This window comes from Pelophylax lessonae, assembly GCF_965119305.1.
Source record: "Pelophylax lessonae genome assembly, chromosome: 4".
NCBI classification, from domain to species: domain Eukaryota; kingdom Metazoa; phylum Chordata; class Amphibia; order Anura; family Ranidae; genus Pelophylax; species Pelophylax lessonae.
In genome coordinates, this window is record NC_138771.1 from 267,150,305 (window position 1) to 267,171,163 (window position 20,859).

General features: G+C 43.7%; 1 protein-coding gene across 1 annotated transcript in view; it reads right to left on the minus strand.

The window, feature by feature from the left end:
- Positions 1-20,859, minus strand: part of CAND1 (cullin associated and neddylation dissociated 1) — a 65,214-nt gene that overhangs the window by 41,638 nt on the left and 2,717 nt on the right. Inside the window, exon 2 of the mRNA XM_082255663.1 lies at positions 2,132-2,275. Within this exon, the coding sequence (XP_082111789.1) occupies positions 2,132-2,275 (144 nt within the window). The remainder of the gene's footprint in view (positions 1-2,131; positions 2,276-20,859) is intronic.

Consider the following 20,859-nt stretch of genomic DNA (forward strand, 5'->3'; position numbering starts at 1 on the left):
ATGTATTGTCACTGCTGGTCACTCATCTATTAGTGATTGTCCAGTGGCAGGTAATTAACCCCTTTGTGTTGCATTAGTGCAACCAGTATCAGTGTTAATTAACACTGGTTGCACTAATACTGGTTGCACTAATGCAGCACAAAGGGCTTAATTACCTGCCACTGGTCGGTCACTAATAGATGAGTGACCAGCATTGACAATACATTAACCCCTCATGCTTCATAATACAAATACCATTGGTAATTAAATTAACCTCTTGCCAACCCATCACAGTACATATACTGTGACAGGGTGGCAGCAACAGGTGTACGTCACTACCTGTTTTTGGTGTATGCCCCCGTTCTATCCATTTTAAATTTTTTTGGGGGAAAAAGTCATTTTCGGTTTTCGGCCAAGGGCATCCTGCATTTTCGGTTTCGGCCCAAAATTTTCATTTCGGTGCATCCCTAGTAAGAGGACTTTTGTAGTTAGGTTTTAGGCTAAATTCATTATGGAATAATGACCTTTGTTTACCTAACGGACTTAATTTTAGCAATAAAGGCCAAAGAGGACTGAAAAAAGGAGTCACATGCATGTAAACAACACTTATATTAAATAAATCACAAGTCAGAGTTCGGTAAATTGAGTCGTCATGGCGGATTTTAAATAAGAGTCTGCATGCTCTGTTGAATCATTTGTGGAGAGCTGAACCCAAATCCAAAAGTTACTTTTAGAGTAGAGGTAGCTTTCTACAAGCTTGTGGTTACCATAGAACTGGTGCATAAAGAAGTTCAAAGGATAAGAGCTCCATAGTCTTATCAAGTCTAGTACATTTTTATTTTATTTTTTAGTCCAGATAACAGCCAATATGTTTCAGAGGTTCATCATTTGCCCTTCATAATGGTTCAATGCTGCTTCACAGTCCCTTCAAAATTTCTCCAACTTCTTCAGTGTGCTCTTTGAGTTTGTTTGCATTCCTAATGAATTGACATGGACTCCTGCTTCTATATACCTTCCACCCCACCAATCATCACTGTGTAGCCCTCCTGCAGGGTGGGTCAATGTGAACATTCATAAAAAAAAAAATGCAAAGCAACACAAATGGAACCTGAAAAACTGAGGAAGTTGAAAGATTTTGAAAAAACTGAGAATCAGAACTGAACCCTGATATTGAGAGGAGAGGGGGGGGCGGTATAATAAACAGTCATAGAAAGCACTAGGGATGTAACGATATCAAAATCTCACGGTACGATACAATTTCGATATTGACCTCACGGTACGATATTTATTGCGATATTGTGGAAAAGCTCATGGTATTGTTAAATAGCTCATGATAGGGTTTGTGATGATAATTGCGAAAAAATACCGACATTTATTCTGCTTTTGCCAGTCAACAGGCAATTTATTGTTGTATTTATGGATCCATGACAACATAAAACACTGATCACATAGTGCTTTTAAAGTGCAAGTTGTAGTCAGGAACATCAATATTCTGTATAGTAATATTTGGTTGCATAACTGATTCTTCTGTGCAATGTTCAAGTTAAGAAGCAGCTAGAACAATTGTAAACAAACAATAGGCAATTCCCTTTAAGTGCAAACAAAGATCAAGTTAGGTCAGGTTTAAATGTGCAAGGCAAATAAAGGCAGCCTTTTAAAAATGGTATTTAGGAACATAACTTAAACTTAAATAAAATAGTCAGTCAAAAAGCCTTTAAAAAAAACACTGACCTATCATTTAGCTTATGTTCACGTTTTTCATCAGAAAGATCAAAATATCTACATTGCAAGAAAAAAAAAAAAAAAAAAAATCCTTAAACTCTGGTCTATGTAGTTAACAATGATTTGTTCCGCGGGACTGTGTTTATTCCTCTTGCTTTTTGACGGACACCTGTCCTTTAAATATTGTAACCCAACCACGACGATATCGAGACACGACCACGACGATACGATATCGCAATATCTTCGATATCGTTACATCCCTAGTAAGCACCAGGATGGACAGCAGTCAGTTAAAAATTGATAGGTGGAGATGGAAAGGGGGGATGCCTTAACTACAAGGTTTTAATGGATACTTCTAATTAAGTGGAGGATACATACTCAATTGGGGAGTCATTAAATTAGCAATACTGGTTTAAAACGTAAAACTTACCATTTCACAGCTAAATTTTGAACTTCCCCATTCTTGTCTTCTAATAGTTTTAAAATCATCTTTACCACTTTCCTTTCACTATCATCATCCAACTTAATAGAGTCCTTTTGCAGTTCCGTCATCAAGTCATTAGTTGCCATGAACCTGCAAGATAATTAATGAATGGATTAAACAAATGAAGTGCATTGTGCTTTGAGAGAAATGAAAGTAAACCATCTGAAATGCACTTTTACACAGTTAACACATTAACAATATGTTGCCAAATGATTTACAGTTGTCAAGTAGAATGAAGATCACACACACAAAAATGTAATATTAAATATAATAAAAATAGTATTTCTTAGGCTGGCCATAGATGAGTCAGTTTTCATTCAACCAGTGGGTTGAAAAAAAAACAAAAAAAAAAAAAACAAAAAAAAACATGACCCGATTCTACCATCGACACAGGTGGTGGTGGTGGGGAATCCTTTCCACTGTAGCTCTGTATTCTGACAGCAGGGAGACTTCCCATCAGAATACACAGATCAGTGCTACAGTGCCGATTGAGCGGAAATGTTTTAACAGGCTAACTGAACAGAAGTTCATACAGATGGATCAAAATGCGGCTGGTCCCTGCTGAATCAACTAAATATTGATCCATGCATGGACAACTTTAAGGCCAACTATAAAACATGGTGACAATTCTGATATGCAAGATAACTAGCAATATGTATTGTAACTTTAGGCCCCTTTCACACAGCCCATCCGTCGGACGGATTTCGTTTTTCTCAGCGGGGGATCGAGCCGCCGATCCCCCGCTGAGCAGGAGGATGACAGCTGTGTCTCCGTGCTGTGTGCAGAGACACAGCTGTCAGTTCCCCATGCATCTCTATGGGGGAAATCAGATGGGAACAGACCGTCTGTCCGTTCTCATTCGATCCGCTGGACGGATGGAAAATAGGGTTTCCATCCGTCCAGATTTGACAGATCGGGTCGGGTGTCAGCGGACATGTCTCTGCTGCCATCCGATGCCCATAGGAATGCATGGGGGGACCGTTCAGATCCGCCAAAAAAACGAACAGGCGGATCTGAACGGTCCGCCTGTGTGAAAGGGGCCTTAAAGAGAAAAAAACCTGGCAAAGCTTAACATCAGCTCATTTGCAATTGAAGTGCAAACTGGAATTGGAACTAATGAAGTAATCTACACAGTCCTGTTTCAGTAAACAATTACACAGGCCCAGGCTCGCACATGGTGAAAAAAAAAAAAAAAAAAAATACAAAAAAAGTTTGGAAAGGTGTAAAAAAAATGTTTTAATCTAGTTATGCTTTAGGTGGAGAAAAAAAAAAATGATCAGGCCATTTTTTGCGATTCAGCACTGCAATACTTTAACGGACAATTGTGCGGTCGTGCGACGCTATAACCAAATAAAATTGACACCCTTTTTTCCCCACAAATAGAGCTTTCTTTTGGTGGTATTTGATCACCTGTGTGATTTTTATTTTTTGTGCTTAAAAAAAAAAAAAAAAAAAAATTTAAATTTTTTTCATCCTTTTAGTAGGCCAATTTGTATTCTGCTACATAGTTTTGGGGGGGGGGAACCGCAATAAGCATATTTTGATTGGTTTATAAAAAGGTTATCGCGTCCACAAACTAGGGGAAAGGTGTCATTTTTATTTTAATTTTTTTTTTTTTTTACTAGTAATAACTGCGATGTTTAGCGGGACTGCGACATTGCGGCAAACAGATTGGACCCCTGACATTGACACTTTTGGGAGGACCAGTGACATTACTACAGTAATCACTGCTAAAAATATAAACTATTACGGTCATGACATTGGCAGGAAAGGGGTTAACCCAGGGGTGATCAAAGAGTTAAGTGTGAGCAAGGGTTAAGGGGCGTCTTCTAACTGTATGGGGGAGGGACTTGTGAAATGACCACAGAGAACTGTGATCCTATATAGAAGGATCACAGGCGCTTTGTGATCATTTCAGAGAACAGCTGACCATCGTCCTCTCTCAGCGGGGAGCGATCGCATACGCCTAACGGCAATCGTGGCCGCCAGCCCTGTGGATCTGCATCACTGCTGCCTAGTGGGGGAAGGAGTGCACCAGCAGTGCGCGCTCGCCTCCAGCACCGCTCCCGCGAACCGACCTACCCAAACGTCGATTCTTGCAGCTGAGCCAGCCTGCCGCAGTATATATGCGGTGGGCCGTCAGCAAGCAGGTAAACTATCCTCCTGTAACCCTCTAAGGCTGCATTCACATTACAGTACCACATGAATGTGCAAAACAAATCACAAGATTTTACACGCATTCACAAAACTTTAATTGTTTATTGGCACTCCAAACATGGCATCAAGATACACATTTTTACATGTAAAAACATTCAGAAAAAAAAGAAAAAAAAAAAAATCAGCTAAATGAACAGAAAAACAAAATACGCACAAAGCTCAAAAAGATTACTTGAGCTACCAGGGAATAGGATTATTTACATCAACATTAATACTTTATTATCCCTTTAAAGTCTAATTTTTGGCTTACCAAAAACAGTCATGACATACTTACCTGCTCTGTGCAGTGGTTTTTTTCACACAGCAGCCCATATCCTCCTCTTCTCAGGTCCCCCACCAGCGCTCCTGGCCCCTCCCCTCCTGCCGAGTGCTCCAACAGCAAGCAGCTTGCTATTGGGGCACCCGAGCCGAGACCGGTGCGTCCATTCAGTCATTAGCACCCGCTGCTCTCTCAGCCAATCAGGAGGGAGAATCCCAGACAAACTAGTCTCTTGTAAAACATGGACCGAGATAGGGCTAAAGTATTTGGGGGGGGGGGGGGAGGGGCTGCTGCACACAGATGTTTTTTTTATCCTAATTGCATAAAGAAAAAAAAAAATCTTCTGCCTTTAGAACCACTTCAACATAGCAATAATAAGAGAACAGGTCCAGACTCTAGTAGATTTCAATATAGCTGCAGGTCAAATACATACAGAAAAGAAGAAAAGAAAATCTGGTACCTTTCCTAAAAAAACACCAGGATTTTAGCAAATCTTTTTGTCTGCCTAAACAACTCCTTTCATAAACAGATTTCTGGATGATCTCTATTACCAGCTGATCAGTTTCAGGGTTGCAATAAGTAAAGCTGCAGTATTCTCATCTCTTCTGGTAAGTAAAGCTTGCCACTAGAGCTGCATGATTCTGGATAAAATTAGAAGTATTTTGCTTAGAATAAAGATTACAATTCTCAGCATATCTTTTAAATTATACAAAAAAAAATGGACTAACTTTAGTTTTTTTTGGGGGGTTCTAATAGTCTTTAAAAAGCCCCTTTCACGCGGGGTGGATGCGCTAGCTCAGCGGGGATCGCTCCATTGATCTCTGTTGAGTAGGCGGATGATAGGTCCGTCTCTGCTCACTGTGCAGAGACGGAGCTGTCAGAGTCCTGCTCTACTCTATGGGGAAATCGGATAAAAACAAACAGCATGTCCGTTTTCATCCCGTCTGACCCGCTGGACGTAAAGCGGATCTTGTCAGATCAGATGACAGACGGATGTCAGCAGACACATCTTCGCTGATATCTGTCTCTCCAAAGAGGAGAATGGGTGGCCCAATCAAGTCCACCTGAAAAACAGACGGGGGGACCTAATCGGTCCGATCGTGTGAAAGGGGCCTAAGAGGTTAAACTGCCCTCACTTACAGACAGAAGTTCATTCCTTTGATCTAAAAGAACGTAATGATATATTGTAAAACATTGTGTTTATAGGTATCTAGCAGCCTTACCAAAGTTGGTAAACATTTGCCGGAGGCTTTTTTTTTTTTTGACAGCTGTGAGTGAGCAGAGATGCCAGAGAACAGCTCTGTAAGAATCGAGGAAATGCCGTTAAGATTGTGAGGGGGGTGAATCGAGGATTGTGATTTAATGATTAATCATGCAGCTCTACTTGCCACATATTACAATCTGAATGTACAAACTCCTTACTCCTTTAGATCTAGCAACAATTATGTAGTGCAAAGACCCGACTGATGGGAAAATTTATATAGGTCCTTATGATAGATCATTTTCGTCAATCTAAAGTGGACGGTACAGTCAGACTAATGTGTAGGGTGACCTTAAACCCTTACCGCTGCCGCCTCACAACCTTTTAAGAACTTCTAGATGCCAGGAGGTGGAGGCAGCCATTCGGGTCATGTGACCGCTGCGATTAGCTGTCATATGATCAGAAAGTTCCCGATCGCAAGCATGTGCATATGCGTGCAGCCAGCGGAAATAGGTTCTAGCGATCTTAAGGCTTCATTCACACCTGAGCGTAATCGATTTACTTGCGTTTTTTAGGAGGGGTTTTTTTTTTTTTTTTTTTCCTTTTTTTGGGACAAGCTTTTTTAAAGCATATTAGAAGTGTATTACAAGTGTTTTCTCAACTACAGGTGTTTTTGTTTAGCCAAAAGAAAGCACTAGGAGAGGAAATTAGGGGCGGAGAGCTGCTATTTGAGCATTTTACAAAGTTTTTCTGCTCAAGTCAGGCATTTCTATTGAAGTCTCTATGGGGCCAAAAAGGCTTGTAATCTGCCAAAAAGAAGCTCATGTACTTTTTTGAGCTTCAGGCGTTTTGCTTCAGGCCACACAACACTCAGATGTAAAAAGGGGCTATTAAAATAAATGTGATTTTGCTTGTTGGGTGTTTTGGAGCTTCAGAGTTGAGCGGTTTTCCAGCTGAAACATGCTCAGGTGTGAACAGGGCCTAAACCTTCAGTTTTTAGGCTTAAATGCACTTTTAGTAGCCTATTTAGCATCAGTTCTAGAGATCGACCGATTGTCGGCAAAGCCGATATATCGAGGGCTGATATGCACTTTCCCCGATAGATCGAATCGGCCCCGGCGGTTACTGATATTGTCGTGACATCGCATATGTTGGCGCCACGCGCCCTGGGACAGCTTCTACCTGCTTAGGCCGACTCCCTCAGCCTTGTGTGGAGTCGGGACAGTGAGCGTACGTACACTACAGTCACAGTGCACAGTGTGTTTTAACACAGCCACAACACCCACCCACAGCTGCCCGATGCCAGCCAGCCACGAGCCACCAAAGGGTGTCAGCCAGCCACCAAAGAGTGCCAGCCAGAGGAATCATCCTCACTATCTGAGCATGCAAAGTGCAGACCCCGAAGGGTAACACATCCACGGCGGCTGAAGCAGATTATAGATCTGATGAGACAGAGGAAACAGGTGGAGGTGGGGGGACACTTTTTGCCAAGGACCAAATCTACTTGACACCAAGGACTCCAGGGCCACCGTCAGTGCAGCCAGCTTTTGGTACCTGGGAGAGCCCGACAGCCTCAGAGGGGATCAGGTGCTGAAATATGCTTCAGGGACTTTAAGAGTAGAGAGTGGAACCCACACAAAAAAGGCGTAGAACACTAAGGCACACCCCACTGCGCTGTGGCACAAGGCAACAAGGCACAGCACAGAGCACTACCGCTGCAATAGCAGAAAGAGGGAGAAAAAAAGCCCACAAAAAAAGGACTCACCACCACCTATCAGGTACTCCCAGCACCAAACTAGAGTGCACACTACACAGCCACCAGGAAGAGGAATGTCCCGGGATTAGCACTAGAGGCCGAGGAGAGGCTCCAACCGCCGTATTACCACCCATCTGGCTCCAAAAACATGGCTGCTGTTATTTTCAATGGGAAACCACAATAAAACAGTTAGGTACCTGGTAACTTTTTCTAGGAAGTCTTCCAGGGCAGCATCTGCGAGATAGTCCACCATTATAAAAATGTCAGTCATACCAAAACACCAAAAAGGTACCCTCAGTAATCTTAAGAATCCACAAACCCTTTTTTGTCTGTCCTTTAGGGTGGGAACAAGTGCTGCCCTGAAAGACTTCCCTTTTTTTTTTTTGCAAGAAGAAGAGGTACCTAACTCAGTTTTCTCCACTCATCTTCCAGGGCTGCATCTAAAAAGGATATAACAAACAATACTTACTAGAGAGGGAAAAAAGTCTGGAGGACCTTGCGGCCAAATGCCTGGTCCTGACTGGACAGCTGGTCAATGCGGTAATGCCTTGCAAAGGCATTGAAGCTTGACCATGTTGCCACCCTGCAGATCTGCTCGTGTTGCCCCGACACTTTCTGCGCTTGATGCTCAAGCTCTGGTTAAGCAGGCAAAGACTCCACTCGGCAGGGCAAGATTTAGTGCTTGGTAGGCAGTCTGAATAGCAAACTTTATTCATCCGGATATCGTACTTTTAGAGGCCGGCTTTAATTTGTTGACTCCTGCATGGAAAATTAATAGTGTGGTGGTTCTTTGCCACTCTTCAGTTCTCTCGAAGTAAGCTATCAGGATCTTATATCTAGCTTGTTTAAGTGACTTTTCCTGCTATCCATTGAATTTGGAAGGGAAGGAATAACCACCTCCTGAGTTCTGTGGAAAGTTGAAGAGACATTTGATAGGAAGGCAGGGTTTGGTGTGAGAATAATTTTATCCGTCAGAATTAAGCAGCAAGATTCTATCATGGATAGAGCCTGTATTTCCCTGACACTTCTCTTGCTGACATAAGTGCCACCATGAGTACTGTTTTTAGTGTAAGGTATTTATCTGAACATTCCTCCAGTGGTTCAAAGGGTGCAGAGAGGAATCCTTTTAGTACTATGGAAAGGTCCCTTGTCGGAGTTCTTCTGAACTTTATGGGTGTGGCTTTTCCCAATGAGAGAAGGAATCTTCTTATGAGAGTGCCTTCTGTCAGCCTAAAATCTAGGTGGGAAGATAGGGCTGCCACTTCTTCAAAGTGTTATGGGAAATACCCTTGTCCGCTCCTTACTGTAAAAAAAAAAAAAAACTAAGATTGTTGGAATAGTTCCCTTGTCGGGTCTCCTATGTTCTAGTACCAGAAGACAAACTTTTCCCTCACTTTTTTGTAGATGGCTCTAGTCACCGGTTTTCTGCTGGCTAAGATGGTGTAACCTCACCCTTTCAGGAACCAGGTCGAGAGAGTCATTACCTTGCATTTGGGGTGGTTGACTGGCCCTTGCAACAGGAGGTTCGGCATGTCTGGAAGTGTTAGATGAGGCTCAATGCTGAGGTTTTTTAAGTGACTGAACCATGGTCTCGGAGGCCAATGGGGTGCAATAAGTATCAATGTAGCCTTTTGTACCAACCTTGGTATTAGGGCAGTAGGGGGGGGGGGGGGGGTTGAAGCAAAACATAGATGGGGGGAACCCAGCTTTGGCCGAACGCATCCACTCCAATGTTCCCAAGGAAGCTGCTTCTGTCTGATCTGTAACCGTCGTGGTGACTGCTCATACGATGCAAGTCACAACACCAGCCACTTGATGGCTTAACAGCCTGGTTGATGCAACAAGCACATGTGACAGCAATCAATCCAGGAATTCCAGGAATGTAGTCTTTTAGAGACCTAAATCGATGGGATTTGTTTCACTTATTCCCTTCCGCCCCTGTGAGACCTAAAAGTCGCACGATTTTGACTAGACTGAAGCAAAGCCTGTGTAATCTTGAGGTCTATAGACGGTGCCAAAGTAGTGCAGGGACTGACTTGAAGTCGCACAGACATGAATGGAATTTTTTTCTTCTTCCTCAGACGCTGACAGGGCGGGTCGGACCTTCCCAGGGAGGGGCCCACGTCCAACCCAAAACCCTCCAGGGGTAGAGAGGGGACAGCTACTTACCAGAAACAGGGTGGGCACCGCTATGGACAGACTACCACTCCATCATAATGTGGGTGCTGTAAGGCAGGAAGAAATGCTGCGACTCAAGCTGAAGCCAGTTCGTATGACCCCTCGCGAAACGTTTAACTCGCAGGCTGGTCCCCTTCCAGTGGGGCTAGGTCCTGGCCGACCTAGCACAGAGCTGTTGTCTGTATGCACTCTGTGGTCAGACTGAAGGGATGCCAGGGATTTAGATTGCCCAGTCAGACACTTGATTGTAGATCACACAGGAACAAATATCAAGAGGAAAAAAAAAATTCCACTTAAAAAGAAAATTAAAAAATTGCCAGGACCAGAGACCCACGCATGGAAGGAACTAGGTCCTTACACCTGACTAGGCAGAAAAAAATTGAATACCTATAGCAGAGAGTGGGAGTATACTCACTGGGACTGCCCCATAGGTGTAGTCAAGTTTTTGTCTATCTAGTGTCCTACTCCTCCTGTAGGGGACAGTATAACCCATACAATCACAAAGAGGAGGAGTTGTGTCCGTCAAGGAACGAAAGAAAAAAAAAAAATAATGCACAAAAATGTAAATATTTTTTTTTTAAAGTGAACTTATCAGTTACAGAGTATGTAGCTTCTTTAACTTTTAATCCTTATCCCAGTTTAAGCTGGTGCACTGACTGCAGCCCCAGGTTTCCAGTTTCAGAGTGGTCCCTTTTCCTTGCAGCATCCTGAAACCAATCCTGCATACAGGGACTAGAGCTGTCTCCTTACATTGTGTGCATCAACAGAAACATACAGCCACATAGCCTAGGGTGGCAAGACATCTCCTGGACTTATCACTATTCTTTACTTTTGACAGGTTTATAGCTCTGCCGAAGCTGCCTATTCATGGAAGCCTTTGCATTTTGTGACCAAGTTCACGTAATACAAAGGATTCTGTGATCGGGCAAGAGGAGGGAAGAGGTGGGCAAATAACGGGGGTTGGCAACTACATGGCAGATGAGGTTTAATGTTGAAAAATGTAAAGTAATGCACTTGGGGGCCAGAAACCAAGCTACTCACTAGGGGGGGAACCTCTGGGTGAGTCTAGGGATGGAAAAAGACTTGGGGGTACTGGTAGACAACAGGCTTGGCAGTGGCATGCAATGCCAAGCTGCTGCAAGCAAAGCCAACAGAATACTAGGATGTATAAAAAAGGGGATTCACTCCAGAAATAAAGAGATTATTCTCCCATTCTACATGACTCTGGTGCGGCCACATCTGGAGTATGCTGTCCAGTTCTGGGAACCGGTCCTCAGGAAGGATGTGCTGGAACTGGAGAGAGTCCAGAGAAGGGCAACAAAAATAATTAGGGGAATGGAGGACATCAGCTATGAGGAAAGACTACAAGCACTGAACTTATTCTCTCTGGAGAAGAGACGATTGAGGGGGGGATATGATATCAATGTACAAATAAGGTACTGGCGACCCTAGCATAAGGAACAAACTATTCAGAGTAAGGGAATACAATAAGACACGTGGCCACTCACTAAAACTAGAGGAAAGGCGGTTTAACCTTAAAATGCGTAAGGGGTTCTTCACTGTAAGAGCGGTAAGGATGTGGAATTCTCTTCCACAAGCAGTCGTATCAGCAGGGAGCATTGATAGTTTCAAAAAACTATTAGATGGGCACCTTAGAGACCACAACATACAGGGGTATACAATGTATGGTTAACAGCAAACACACACACACATCATAGGTTGAACTGGATGGACTGATGTCTTTTTTCAACCTCACTATGTAACTATGTGGACAAAGCATCTGCAGTAATCCTGTTTAAGATGCAGAGCTCAGAAGGTTCAGAATCAGGCTCCTGGAACTACAGCGATAGTGGTCTTCTGAGACTATAAAGCTGTCAGATATAAAATAGAGCTAAGTCCAGGAGACCTTAAAAAAAAAAAAAAAAAAAATTATTAAATAAAGCTAAATTCCTGGAATTCAAGTGACCTGCCCTCTGGATCCTGTTCCCTTGCAAATGCTCTGCTCCTCTACACTCTCTAACCCACATCTTCAATCTCTCCCTCTCTTCTGGCATCTTCCCCAACTCTCTAAAATATGCACTAGTCAGCCCCCCATACTTAAAAAGCCCTCACTGGACCCAACCAATCTTAACCTACGCCCAATTTCCTTGCTCCCCTTTTTATCCAAACTCCTTGAACGTCTGGTCTACAAGCGACTACCTTGTCGAGAATAACCTTCTTGATCCCCTTCAGTATGGATTGCGGCCTCAACACTCCACAGAAACTGCTCTCCTAAAACTAACAAACGATCTACTAATGGCCAAAACCAAATTGACACTATTCTGTACTCCACCTCCTGGACCTTTCTGCTGCCTTTGATATGGTTGACCACCCCCTCCTCCTCAAAGAACTCCATGCCTTTGGTCTCCGTGACTGCACTCTTCAGTGGTTCTCTTCCTACTTATCCAACAGCACCTTTAGCGTTCCTTACAATTCTACTTCCTCCTCTCCTCTTCCTTTCTCTGTTGGGGTCCCCCAAGATTCTGTTCTTGGACCTCTCCTATTTTCAATCTACACCTCTCTGGATCTGGCTTACAATACCATCCCTACGCTGACGATACCCAAATCTATTTATCCACCCCTGAAGCTCACTCCCCTCAGTCTCCTCACGTATCACTAATTTACTTTCAGATATATCAGTCTTGACGTCACACCACTTCCTCAAACTCAATCTATCCAAAACCGTTATAATTTTTCCTCCACCACGTGCCCCCTCCCCCGATCTCTCTGTCAACATCCAAGCACTGTCCAAATCTTGCCGCCTCAACCTCCGCAACAAAGCTCCTAGTTCACTCCCCGACTACTGCAATTCCCTTCTAATTGGCTTACCTCTACATAGGCTATCCCCCATTCAATCTATCATGAATGCTGCTGCCAGACTCATCCACCTTACCAATCGCTCAGTGTCCGCTACTCCTCTGTCAATCCCTCCACTGGCCTCCGCTGACCCAACAAATTCAATTTGAAATACTAACATTTTACAAAGCCATCCACAGTTTAGCCCCCAGCTACATCACAAGCCTAGTCTCAAAATACCAACCTGTTCGCTCTTTACATTCCTCTGAAAACCTCCTGCTCTCTAGCTCCCTCGTCACCTCCTCCCATAAATCGCATCCAGGACTTTTCCTGAGCCTCTCCAAACCTATGGAACGCCTTACCCCAATCTGTCTGATTATCCCCTACTCTATCAGCTTTTAGATGATCCCTGAAAACTCTCCTCTTCAGAGAAGCCTATCCTACCCACACCTAACAACTATACTTCCATTTTCTCCATCAGCCCATCCCCCACAGTTATTGCCTTTTGTTTCACTTGACCCTCCTAGATTGTAAGCTCTAACAAGCAGGGCCCTTCAATTCCTCCTGTATTGTAACTGTATGGTCTTCCCTCATATTGTAAAGCACTGTGCAAACTGTTGGCGCTATATCAATCCTGTATAACAATAATAAAATTCACTTTTTTCCACAGAACAGCCCCTATCCTTCTCTGGCCCCCGCCAGCACTCCTGCCCTGTTTTTTTTTTTTTGGGGGGGGGTTATAACCACTTTAAAGCAGTAGTATACTCCAAAAAAAAAAAAAAAACCCTGCAAGACAAAAAGGCTTAATGAGCTAGTATGCATCGCATACTAGCTCATTATGAAATTCTTACCTTAAAACGAAGCCCCGACACGGACCCCCGGACACTGCTGTGGGAGCGGACATGATTCCTCTGTGTCTCTTCCGGGTTCGGCAGCCCTGGGCGCTGTGAGTGGCCGGAGCCGCGATGACGTCACCCTGCGCATGTGCGCGGGGTTTTAACTTTCCGGCAAGGAACTCTGAAGGTCCGCCGAACCTTCAGAGCGCATGCGCCGCTACCGTCAGCGGCTGCATGCAGTGCAAACATTTCATAAACCGTGCAGGTTTAGGAGATATTAATTGTACCTACAGGTAAGCCTTATTGTAGGCTTACCTGTAGGTAAAAGTCACAAAAATCAGTATATTACCACTTAAATGCATAGAATACATTAAGGTAAACAATATTTATCCTTTAGAAACCACTTTCAGCTTTAAAATAGTACATTTTTACAGCTTTACATGTATGGTGGTTATTATACAGGATTTTTTATAATGCCAAGAGTATGTGCAGAGCCTTATTTCAAAAATTAAACCACACGACAAGACAGTACAGGCACAATACAAGGGGGTTAGGAGAGCCCCAGTTGTAGGGGATCCCAATCTAGGCCCTGTTCACATATAGTACTGTGACCTGCCTTTTACCACACTGCAAGAACTTAAAGAGGAAGTAAACCCTCCTCGGGAAGTTGTACCTATAGGTAAGCCTATGATAAGGCTTACCTATAGGTACTGTAAATATCTCCTAAACATGTACCGTTTAGGAGATATTTACCTTTAATGCAGCCAGTGACGTCACTGGCGCATGCGCTCTGAAGGAACGGTTGATCGTGCCGTTCCTTCAGAGCCCCGTGCCGTGACCGTCGGCTCCCGCGCACGTGCGCGGGAGTGACGTCACCGCGGTTTCGGCCAATCAGATGGCCGGATGCCGCGATCCCGGAAGACGGGCAACTGAACATGTCGCTCGTCATACAGGTGAGTGAGCGGCACGGCGGGGGCTCGTTCTAAGGTAAGTATTTCATAATGAGCTAGTATGCGATGCATACTAGCTCATTATGTGTTTCTCTTGCAGGATGTAAAAAAAAAAAAAATTTTAAACGGGTTTACAACCTCTAAGTCACCGGTAGGACACACAGAAAATGACTGTTCCAAGTCCAGTTCACACTGCAATGCACCAGAGATGCAGTGCAGGGGCGCACATTGAGGGCATCACATAGCAGTGCAACACGCTGCTTTGTAAAGTTACATGAAGCGTCACTTTTGTGCACTTCAAATAAAGTGAAAACAAAAAGTGAATCGTGTAACCTCCTTCATATTGCCGTCAAAATGGACAGCTGCCACACATTAAACCATAGCAGTTTAGTGTGCGTCAGCCGTCTGACAGCGTGAACAGGTCCTAAAAAAAAGGAAATTGGTGCAACTGTGAGGGATGACCAAATTGACAAGGAAGTAGTTTTGAAGGTGGATCAATGCAGCTCAGCACATTGATGTGAATGAGCCCTAAAATTAAAAGAAAATTTGTAAAATTTTTTTTTTTTTTTTAACAAGTTAAAAAAAAAAAATCCACTCAAGCACTTTAAAACTCAAATCAAAAAAATGTACAGTGCATCCGGAAAGTATTGAAAGCGCTTCGCAAATGGATTAAATTCATTATTTTCTTCAAAATTCTACAATCAATACCCCATAATGACAATGTGAAAGAAGTCTTTGAAATCCTTACAAAATTTATTAAAAACAAAATAAAAATAAAAACAAAAATCACATGTACATAAATATATTTACAGCCTTTGCTCAATATTTTGTTGAAGCACCTTTGACACCACATACAACCTCAAGTCTTTGAGTACGATGCTACAAGCATTACTCACCTATTTTTGGGCAGTTTCTCCCATTCTTCTTTGTAGGACCTCTCAAGCTCCATCAAGTTGGATATAGAGCCTCAGAGCACAGCCATTTTTAGATCTCTCCAGAGATGTTCGAACGGGTTCAAGTCTCGGCCACTCACGGTAATTCAGTTGTACCATAGTCACTTCATTTGTTATCTTGGCTGTGCACTTGGGGTCGTTGTCTTGTTGGAAGATGAACCTTTGCCCCAGTCTGAGGTCCAGAGAGCTCTGGAGCAGGTTTTCATCAAGGATGTCTCTGTACATTGCTGTATTCATCTTTCCCTCGATGCAGACTAGTCTCCCAGTTCCTGCCACTGAAAAACATCCCCACAGCATGATGCTGCATCCACCATGCTTCACTGTAGGGATAGTATTGGCCAGGTAATGAGCGGTGCCTGGTTTCCTCCAGACATGACACTTGTTATTCAAGCCAAAGCGTTTAACCTTTGTTTCTTCAGACCAGAGAATTTTGTTTCTCATGGTCAGTCTTTTAGGTGCCTTTTGGCAAACTCCAGGTGGGTTGTCTTGTGCCTTTTACTGAGGGGAGTGGCTTCCGTCTGGCCACTCTACCATACAGGCCTGATTGCTGGAGTGCTGCAGAGATGGTTGTTATTCTGGAAGGTTCTCCTCTCTCCACAGAGAAACGCTGCAGCTCTGTCAGAGTAACCATCAGGTTCTTGGTTACCTCCCTGACTAAGGCCCTTCTCCCTTGATCACTGTTTGGGCGGGCAGCCCGCTCTAGGAAGAGTCCTGGTAGTTCCACACATCTTCCATTTATGGATGATGGAGGTCACTGTGCTCATTGGGACTGTCAATGCTGCAGAAACGTTTCTGTACCCTTCTCCAGATTTGTGCCTCGATACAATCCTGTCTTCGGAGGTCTACAACAATGCCTTGGACTTCATGGCTTGGTTTGTGCTCTGACATGCACTGTTAACTGTGGGACCTTATATGTGCAGGTGTGTGCCTTTCCAAAACATGCCCGCTCAACTGAATTTACCACAGGTGGACTCCAATCAAGTTGTAGAAACACCTCAAGGATAATCAGTGGAAATATGCACCCGAGCTCAATTTTGAGAGTCATGACAAAGGCCGTGAATACTTCTGTACATGTGATTTTTTTGCTTTTCATTTTTAATACATTTGCAGCATTTAAAACAAACTTCTTTCTAGGGCTGCCACGACGCGTCGACGTAGTCGACTACAAAAAATCGTCGACGTGCGTGAGAAGCGTTGACGCGTGACGTCACACGCCCTCTGGCCGGCCGCCGCTCCGCTTGAAATTCCCCCGCCGGGCTCCATCCACACCGATGTCGGAGACAAGGTGAGCTCCAGCACCCCTGTACTCCGCCACAGCTTCTGCCGCAACGCCATCCTCCCCGATCACCCCCCAGCTACTTAGAGATGTCACATGTGCGGCCCTACACCGGCTTGTACTGTACTGTGGCGGCTTGTAATGGCTTGTTCTAGGTGGGAGGGCTTACTGGGGGGTCTGTACTGGGAGGGGGGCTTACTAAGTGGTCTGTACAGTACAGACCACTTAGTAAGCCCCCCTCCCAGTACAGACCCCTCAGTAAGCCCTCCCCCACCTAGTACAGACCCCTTAGTAAGCCCTCCATCCCAGTGCAGACCCCTCAGTAAGCCCTCCCACCTAGTACAGACCACTTAGTAAGCCCCCCTTCCAGTACAGACCCCTCAGTAAGCCCTCCCACCTAGTACATACCACTTAGTAAGCCCCCCTCCCAGTACAGACCCCTCCAGTAAGCCCTCCCACCTAGTACATACTGTACTAGGTGGGAGGGCTTACTGAAGGGTCTGCACTGGGAGGGGGGCTTACTAAGTGGTATGTACTAGGTGGGAGGGCTTACTAAGTGGTCTGTACTAGGTGGGAGGGCTTACTGAGGGGTCTGCTCTGGGAGGGGGGCTTACTAAGGGGTCTGTACTAGGTGGGAGGGCTTACTGAGGGGTCTGTACTGGGAGGGGGGGCTTACCAAGTGGTCTGTACTGGGAGGGGGGGCTTACTAAGTGGTCTGTACTGGGAGGGGGGGCTTACTAAGTGGTCTGTACTGGGAGGGGGGGCTTACTAAGTGGTCTGTACTGGGAGGGGGGGGCTTACTAAGTGGTCTGTACTAGGTGGGAGGGCTTACTGTGGGGTCTGTACTGGGAGGGGGCTTACTGAGGGGTCTGTATTAATTACAGGATTAATTAGCTAATCAAAAAAACACTCAATTAAGCAAAAAAAATGAAATAAAAATAATCGTTAGATTAGTCGACAGACAAATTAATCGTTAGTTGCAGCCCTACTTCTTTCATGCAGTCATTATGGGTATGGTTTGTAGCATTTGGAGGAATATAATGCATTTAGTTAATTTTGTAATAAGGCTGTAACATAATAAAATGTGGGAAAACGTAAAGCGCTGTCAATACTTTCCGGATGCATTGTAATACTGTATTGTGGCTCACCAATCATAAGATGTGGTGGCTGCATTGGCTTTCTTTAGGTATTTTGTTTTCACCTGGTGATCTGACCAGTAACATCTCCTGTATTAGCGTACCTATATTCTGGATGAAGGAGCACATTTGGATGGCAGCATTGTCAATCTGAGGGGAGTGTTCGATATACTAGTATATTTTAATACACTAAAAAAAAATGAAGCCAATCTCAGAGTCCAGCTAATACTTTATGAGCAGTTATAGCAAACATTGTTTTTCCTTTTGGGATAAAGGTTTTACACAAATAAAAGCTGATCATTGTAAGCACCCGCTTGTATAAAATGATTTGTCTCATCCGTGTAACTGCTGGAGAGCTTGTTCTTTTGAAAAACAACAAACTAAAGCTGGATACACACTATACAATTGTCTTTAGTTTTACCAAAACCATATAATATGAGGTAAAACCAAAACACTTAATCTGTATGCAGTCAGGCAGGCCCTTGCACTACATAGTTGAAGGTAAATCTAAAGGAAATTCAACAACAAAAGTTGTATAGTGTGTATCCAGCTTTACTGGCTGATCACCAGATGTAAATAGAAGAAAGAAAGCCTAAACAAGAAAATGAATACAGCCATCACATCTAAGAAATTGTAAGCTACAAAATAATAAATGTTTGTTTTTGGGTTTAAAATTACACGCTGAATTCACTCCCCAAAAGATTGAGACTGCCACCCTCACATACGTAAATAAATGCACATGGTGGAGGAGCCTACGCACCAAGACCCCGTTCACATTAGGTCACTCCCACTTAGGGGGCGACCTATGAAGTCGCGTGCAGCGCGACTTGCACGGACTTCACATAATGGAAGTCAAGTCAAGTCGCTCCAGGTCGCCCCCAAGAAGTACAGGACCCTTTTTCTAAGTCGGAGCGACTTGTGTCGCTCCTATTAGAACGGCTCCTGTACTACACAGTGGGAGCGACGGTGCACGACTTGTCAGGCTGACCAAGTCGCCTGACAAGTCGTACCAGTGTGAATGGAGTCTTAATGTCAACTGTGATACACAAGTTAAATATTGCCGCTCACGCCAGAGTGAGAATAATTCTAGGTTCAATATTCAAGGTTAAATTCACATTTGGAAACATGTTATGTTATATGTTCCCACTGCAGTAGCCTCTCCCTAATCTGTAGCCTCTCAGTTACAGCAAGCCGGGGATCTTCTCTCTGAACTTGCTGTCACAATTTTGTAAAAAATGCAGCTATGCGGAGCTCTGCCCACCCGGCCACTTCATTCACAGAGATCTGTGAATGGGAAAACTACCGTTAGTCTTTGTGGCTGTCAGCTTGTAATTGTCAATGAAATACAAGGGTGCTGTTGACCACTCTAGGTAGTTCACGGATACTTCAATTCTGTGTGCGACTGCTTTCTCGTACAAGGTAGGAGCAGACAACTTACACTGATAGTTTACATTGTACCCACAATATGCTGATCACGGGTGCAATGCTTTGCAGGCTCCTAGAAAAAAAATAAATGCACCTTTCTACCTGAAAAGAGTTGCATTTTTTTTTTTTTTTTAAACAAAAGGTGAACTTTACCATTACACTGATGACCTGTGGCGCCTATAAAAAATATACAGTACTTAAGTTTGTCACGCACGCAAGCAATTTTGAAGTTTGACATGCTGGGTATCCATTTACTCGGTGCAACCTCATCTTTTATATTTTACCCAAAAATTGGGTAATTTGTGTTTGTGTCCACTTAAATTAGGCTTCGTGTATTTTCCACTGACATTTAGCATCTCAAAAAAACTTTCAACTAATATTGTGTGACAGAAAAAATAAAACTCTTATTCTCCAAGGTGTCTGTTTTCGGAAAATATATATATATATATATATATATATATATATATATATATATATATATATATATATTTGAGAGTTTTATGTAATCTTCAGGCATAAAATTATTTTTAAAAAAGGTACGCAAAAAAACGCAAAGGCTTTGGAAAAATGTCCATATTAAGGGCACTTCTCCTTTAAAGCTGAAGTTTAGCTAACAAAAATCTCTCTCTCTCTAACTTCAGGGACCTAACTTACCTGTAAAAAGGTATGCCCCACTATATGCAGGGATACCCTGTCCTCTCGCTCTCTCAGAACTTCTAGAGCTGTGGGGGTTAAAAGCTTTGGGTCTAGGGGCTGAAGAGCAGTGAAGACGGTCCAATGTGTGCATACTTCCTCCTCCGCCACTGAAAAACATTCTCTGTTTTTACCGATTAGAACACCATCTGAATGAAGGCGAGGATCCTGTCATTCATCCAACTTTCCCCTATTCACCAGGTTGTATTACAACAAGCAGTGTAAACAATGAAAGAATAGTCCCCAGTGGGGGAGGAATGAGGGGGTGTCCCCCCAGATGACAATCTGTACTGCTGTTCTGCCTGTAGACCCACAACTGTTAATCACTGCAGCCACTGAAAATCAGAGCTAAGAAAAAGACTGGACACCCCCCACAGTGAAGATTTCTTCAGGATACAGCTGCCTGTACATCACGGGACATATTTATTTACAGGTAAGTGATGTGACTAAGGCTGTAGGGATTTTTTTCCCCCCAAAACATTGGCTTTAGATTTTCTAAAGCTAGCCAGAGATTGATCGAAATTCAGTCGGTTCAGCAAGGACTGGCTTAATTTCGATGTGTGGCTGCCCCTGCTCTAGACATCAATCGTAAGATCAACTTCTGGTGAACCAACAAACTGGAAGTCTGTCAATCAGCAGCTGCAGCACCCGATCAGTGTATTCTAACAGTACCAGGTCCTACTGTCAGAACTCTATGTCCCAATGTGTCCGATTCTTCCATCCACCTCACTTATGTGGGCTCCACCAACACAGCCGTGTCATTTATTCAGTTTCCTGTGAATTAATGAGCTACAAGTACTGTCTGCCACTGCGTAAGAGGGCTTCTAGTTCTCAATGAACTGTGAGGGAGTTGACGAGCGCTCTTGTAGTTCATTGATTTATCCCACAGTTCAGTAACGGTTTGCCCGTACAGGAAATACAGGCAGACAGCTGACAGTCTGCAAGATAGTGGTATCACA